This window comes from Nannospalax galili, unplaced genomic scaffold (assembly GCF_000622305.1).
Source record: "Nannospalax galili isolate Female #2095 unplaced genomic scaffold, S.galili_v1.0 scaffold846, whole genome shotgun sequence".
NCBI lineage: Eukaryota > Metazoa > Chordata > Mammalia > Rodentia > Spalacidae > Nannospalax > Nannospalax galili.
Window position 1 is genome coordinate 3306447 of NW_008356458.1, and position 6556 is coordinate 3313002.

Here is a 6556-nt window from a genome sequence, read left to right on the forward strand (position 1 = left end):
ATATATAGCAAGCTAATCTTTTACAGTTGGCTTACAGTGAATTTTGATCCACAAGTGATAGATGTACTGAATGAACTTCTGTTCATTTCAGGTTAAGGAAAATGTAGTTGCTCCTCAAGTGTATTCTGCAGATAAGTTGGTATTGTTTCTTAAGAAGACCTCTCCTCTGCTTCTTTTCCCTCCAACTTTGTAGTAACAATGCAAACCCCAGTAGGACTGGGGAGGTGGCTCAGTGAGTAAACAGTAAAGTGTTCACGAGGACCTGAGTTCAAATCCCCAGTATCGGTGTAAAAGACAGGCGTGGCTGTGAGTGCCTGTACCCCCAGCATTTGGGGAGCAGAGACACGTAAATCCTGAGAGCTCACTGGCCAGCCAGCCTAGCTGAAAAAGAAAGTTTTAGGTTCTCTGAAAGACCCTGTCTCAAGACTGATAGAGAACATACCACATCTTTCTGGCCTCTGCATGAACACACGTGAGTGCATGTGCACATACTCCAGACACGCACAGCAAATGTACCTGGCTCCAGATTTCATTTTCAGTGAATTTTTGCTTTTCTGTCATTTAATCTATTTAGCTAGTTGAAAGAATAATGTAGACAGTTAGTTGCTTTTTAAAAAGTGTTTCTCATACTACAGGGATTGACCTGTTCATACTTAGTGGCTTATGAGTGTCACTTTAGTAAGTGGGTCAGAATAGAAAGTATCAGGCTTTGTTATATATGATGGTAGGTGTTGGTTTCTGGTGGGACAGCATTTGTTTCAGATATAGAACATTACATTAAAGTGTCCATTACTGTGGACTAGAGAGATGGCTCAGCAGCTCACAGTTGCATATTACTCCAGTTTCAGGAGATCTGACACCCTCTTCTGACCTCTGTGGGCACTGCACACATATGGTACATGGAGACATGCAGGCACTCACACACAAAAATAAAATCTTTTAAAAAAAGTTTTAAAAAGAGTTACATATAGATATATATGAAAGAATTATAGTAGAAAGTTGATTTTTTTAATATTAGAAGTTGGAAAAATATGACCATTGCTCTAGTGACATGTGATTATTGCTTTATTCTTTCAAGCGTAAAGACTATTTAGATAGTCTGCTTTTCCTAAAACTGAGTTGAGCTTGTATCTCAACTGAGTGTAACAGAAGTTTCTCTTACTACTCTAGAACACTTTGCAAAGTATCTCTGTATTATCAGGGACAGTTGTGCACTAAAATTCACCCTCAGCCTTGTGAGTACAAACATGGCTGCACAGGTCAGATTTCAAAACCTAGATGTATACCTCAGAGACTAGGCCTCCCAGAGCTACGCAGCGGTCCCTATGCAGTCTGGATCTGTCTTATGAAAAGCTCTTTTGCTCATTCCCTTTCCAGGTGGTCATAGGCGACAAGGTGGTTCTGAACCCTGTCAATGCTGGCCAGCCCCTACATGCCAGCAGCCATCAGCTGGTGGATAACCCTGGCTGCAATGAGGTAAGGATGTTCAAGGGAGGTGAAGTCAGGCATATGGGTGGGGTTGCACCACAGGATCAGGCTTTGCAGGGGTCAGAGCATGTGTGCTCTGCATGTGACTTCAGCAGCAACTTCTGACACTGTGCCCATTCTTCAGAGGAAGAACCTGAGGCCCAGAGTTGGGCTGCATGAGGTTCTACAAGTCTGGGCATGAGTGGTGAATGGGGCATGATAGTCACCTCATGCCTAGCTTGCTAATTTTTTAAACCTGGAAAAGCCCCCTTTACCTTTTATTTTTCTAGCTGTAGGGGCATTTTTTGTCGTATGCGTCCCCAAATAGGATGTCTTTTCTAATTCTAGGAGGGGTGCATAAAGGATCATGAGCAGTCTTGCAAGAATATCTTGCTTTCTGCTGTCCATCTGCTAAACCTCTAAGCGGGCAGTTACAGGACACATGATAATAACTTGCTTGTGATATGAATATTTGTCTCATGGCTAAGGACATGAGCTCTAAATTGGGACAGATTGGATTCAAATCTCAGCCTATCATCCCCAAGCTCTGGAACTGTAGATGAGTTAAGTAATTGCTCTATGCATCACACCCTGGTCTGAAAGGGGGATAAGAGTTTCTTAGGGTGCTGTTGAGGATTAAATGAGATAGTGTTGATATGTGGTAGCTTAGTGCCTGGAATGTAACCAGCATCTAAATAATTGTTCCTGCTGTTAGTGATGGCCATTAACATTTTCAAATGTGTACACTGGACTTCTTTCTTGCCTTGGTAGCCCATTGTGTTTTATAAGTACTTATTTTCACTTGTGACTTTAGAACCAGGGACTTGAAAGAAAAGGAACCTAGCATTCCAAGAGGGGCGGGAGGAAGCCATGGCCCTATTTGGGGTGTCTATAGTGATGGCTGCAAATGAACCATTTATAAGCCAACACTTGTTCCTCCCAGCTGCCTTTGCAGGTGCTTTGCTCTTAAGGATGTCAAGTCTCCAGGACGTATTACTTTTCTCCTTGTTGGGATAAAGCACCTAAGAAAAGCAGCTTAAACAAGGAGAGGGGATTATCATGGCTCACAGTTTGGGGGTACAGTCCATCATGGTGGGAGCTGAACAGCTGGAGGAGCCTTAGACTGCTCATGGCTCTACAGAACAGAAAACAGAGACTGGACAGGAAACCACCTTGCACTATAAACCTTAAGTCTTCACCTTCTAGAGACTTACTTCCTTCAGCTAGTTCCCTCCTCTTAAAGGTTCCAAATTTTACCAAAACAGTGCCACCAGCTGGGGACCATGCATTCAAACACACAAGCCTGCAGGGGACATGATAGTTAGCTGAACTATAGAAACAGGTTTGTACTGAAGCCCATCTTGGCTTCCTGGGCTACAATGAGGAAAGTGGGGACTAGATGACACAGTCTTTGTAAAACGTATGTGAAAAATTCATTCTGATTTGCTTTCTTTCTAGGTCAACTCTGTCAACTGCAATACAAGCTGGAAAATAGTCCTTTTCATGAAATGGAGCGATAACAAAGATGACATTTTAAAAGGAGTATGTTTTGATGTTTCTTGGTGCTTTGATTTTCTAGGAGTAGCAGTTGGTTTTAGTTTTTAAACTCACTTCCTTCTTGTGTTGACGTACAGGGCGATGTGGTGAGGCTCTTCCATGCAGAACAAGAGAAGTTTCTCACATGTGATGAGCACAGGAAGAAACAGCATGTGTTTCTGAGGACAACTGGCAGACAGTCAGCCACATCAGCCACCAGTTCAAAAGCGCTTTGGGAGGTTGAGGTAAGGAGTATGCCAGGAAAGCTGGGGGTGCAGGTGCTGCAGGACTTAAAAACCCCCTGTAAACATTTTTACAAATCACATCCAGTACTTATACCCACCTCCATCTAAAAACAGATGGGAATGCTTAATGAGGGTAGTGCCATGATACAAGGGGTGCCTGCTGCACGTTCTTAGGGAGAAAAGTAACATCGGTCCATTCTTTCCCTGAATCCTCAGAAATGCTTTTTCCTGCTTTTCCCACTCTTGTGTGTCTTTTTCCTTTCTCTTGCTCATTTATCTGCCACAGTATTATTCAAATATTCTTCTGACATTATATACATATATTACTCCCATATTGATATTAGAAGACAAATGATGAAATAGACATCCAGCTACCAGGAAGATGCAACAGGTTGGCCTAGGTGATAGGAGGGGTATTCCATGTCTCGGGAAGTTTTGATCTGGAATGATGAACTGATTGGGTGAAAGATTTTCTAAAGGACAATAGATGGTCCTAGTCTACTAATCACACAGATGACCCTGGCATAAATGAAACGAAATGGTTCACAAAAACCAAAAGTCATGAATCTGGGGAAGGTACAGGTATAGAGGAGGGGGTAGGGGTTAGTAGTGGTGAAGTGGAGATAAAAGAGTGTGTATGTGGGAGGAGGGAGTAAACAGAACATATTATATATATGTTAAACTGTCAAAAAACCCTAATAATATAAAAAAGATTGTTTGAAAGAAGAAGCATCTGAGCGTGTGTGTACTGGATGATATGCATACTGGAAGGGGGTCGGGGGACACATCATGTAAGAGAAAGACAGGATAGGAAATCTGAGGCAGGTTTGGGGTAACACTGAGTAACCTGATTTGTGGGGAAACATAGGATAGTTAAGGGAAAATGAGCAGATTTGGAGATCAGAGCCTGAAGTTCCATCTCACCAGACTGTAGGGAGTTGGGGTTAACCCACAGGCAGGGGAGAAATGTGGAAAGTTGTTTTCAGTAAGGCAGAGCATAATCAGTATGCTGCTTACAGAAGACAGATGACCCTGCCCTTCAGTTTAGTTCATCAGGGGGAGGAATTAGACTTGAAGCAACTAAGAAGAAAATGACTGGATGGTTTGATAATAGAAGTAACGGGAACATGAAGGAAGGTGATGCTCCCCCTCCCCCTTTGCAAAGTCTGAGTGGGTCTGTTTCTCTCTCTCTGATGACTGGCTTTGTCCTTTCTCCCTCCTGGCTCCAGCCTATATACATTAAAGTGCCCAGGTCACAAGTCATAATTCTATGTATTTTTGTAAATCCATTCAATCAAGTAACCAGCACTCTATAAAGAAATAGAACAGGAATAGAACCCAATCTCCTCAGACCTATTTCTGGGCTCTTCCCTTCTGTCCCCTGTATAGAGGTGGGCACTGACTTATATTCTTGCCTTCTCCATAGCTAAGCATGGTCTCTTCTTGAACTTCCTATGAGCAATGATTAGATTAGTAGTCTTACTGTGTTCTAGTATCTTCAGTTAAGAGATTTACCTATATTGTTGCATGTTTCAAATAGCCCATCACTATATCTGGCTGTGTAGTGTTCCACTGTAGAGATACTATGCAGTTTGTTAATCTTTCATATCTCTAAATACATAGGAGTAGAGTAACTGGATCATATGTTGGGTGTATGTTTAACATTGTAAGAAATTATCAGACTGAAGTCACATGTTGTGACATGTGCCTATAATCCCAGCACTTAGGAGACTGAGGCGGGAGAATTGTCATGAGTTCAAATCAACCTAGGCTACTAAGTGAGACAGTGACTCAAAACCAAGCCAAACCTCTAAGAACAAATATAGAACTTGCCCAATTCTGTTCTAGAATGTGGGCATATTATTCCTGCCAGCAGTGTAGGAAAACCCTGTCCTTCCATTCTCACCTGCACCTGACAGGCTCTGCCGTTCAAACAGATGTGCAGGCAGCACCCCCTGTGCTTTCCTTTGCTCCTCCTGTGGGGCCGATGGTGTTGGGCCATTCCTTGTGCCATTTTGTGTATCTTTTCTGATTAAGCATCTGCTGAAACATTTTGCCCATTTTAGAATCATCTTACTATTCTTTTACCTGGTTGTGGAAATAATCAGGTGTATCTTGGCATCGTATAGAGAAGTTTCCATATGCTGTGGCAAAAACAGATCCTTCTCTATTTTTGGTCAGTTTCTCTCATTTTTGTTGCCTTTTCCTCTCCATATCGGTATCATTTGCTCTGTGGCTCTTGTCCACATCTGTTGAAAGATAGTCAATTCTATTAGATTGTAAACTCCATGAGAGCTAAAACTTGGTCTTCAAGTTTGTCATTGATCATCGATTCCTCCTGAGTCCCACCCTAGTGGTTGTTTTGTTCTGTTGCTTTCAGAACAGTCTCTGCAGGAAGGAAGCAGGTATTGGAAGGAGGCAGGAGAGGAAGAAAGACAAGCAGAGAGGTAGTCTGTCTTCCCATGGTAACTTAAGTAGTAAATGCAAATTAGGAAAAACTGAAGCTCTAGGAAATGGGGGAAAGCAAGCTGTCATTTCCCTAGCTTAACCACTTCCACTCAGCTACTTTTCTGTGACCAGGATATTTTCGCACAATTGACATCATTTTATAAACAGATTTCCACCTCACTTTAACATGCTTTCATAAATTGAAGAAAACATGTAGCCCTGCAGAAGTTGGCGTGTCTGACTTCAGTGCCTTAAAAGCAGGCGCCATGTCTTACTCATTCAAAATTGATTGAAATGAATAAAAGATGATAACTTTCCATGGGGATTTTAACTTGAAAGTCCACTTGAGAACATTTCCTTTTTTTTTTTTTTTTCTCTCTGAGAAGAAACAGCTGTCGATTTCTTACTCCGTTAAAGACTGCCTTCTGCTACGTTCTTATTTCTCCTGAATTTCTTATGAAAACGTTTAAAGTATTTCTTTAAAAAATTTTCCCCTGCCTCACTGGAAACTCAAATGTCCCTTCAAAATAAAAGAAGGAAGGTGAGACCATTTATTTATTTATTTATTTATTTATTTTTGAGACAGGGTCTTACTGTATAGCTCTGGCTAACCTAAAACTCACTATGTAGACCAGAATGGCTTAAACTCACAGAGAGCTGCCTGCCCGTGCCTCCAAGTGTTAGGATTAAAGGCATGTACCACCATGCCCAGCAATACCATGTATTTTATGGTGGTGGTTGTTGTTTTTCAAAGTGATCTAAGGTTTTCATTATATACTCAGCATTGCCACCATGGGCTAGTAACGTGTTAGAATACTTTCCTTCCATTTCTGTCCTCCTGTTCTTTGTGTTGTTATCGT

The 6556-nt window shown here is 41.8% G+C and overlaps 1 protein-coding gene across 17 annotated transcripts in view; it reads left to right on the top strand.

The window, feature by feature from the left end:
• Itpr1 (inositol 1,4,5-trisphosphate receptor type 1) overlaps positions 1-6556 on the top strand; it is a 376735-nt gene that overhangs the window by 158960 nt on the left and 211219 nt on the right. For all 17 annotated transcript variants that reach the window (XM_029556903.1, XM_008854568.1, XM_029556904.1 and 14 more), the window contains exons 8-10: positions 1378-1476; positions 2926-3009; positions 3102-3248. In XM_029556903.1, the coding sequence (XP_029412763.1) occupies positions 1378-1476; positions 2926-3009; positions 3102-3248 (330 nt within the window). The remainder of the gene's footprint in view (positions 1-1377; positions 1477-2925; positions 3010-3101; positions 3249-6556) is intronic.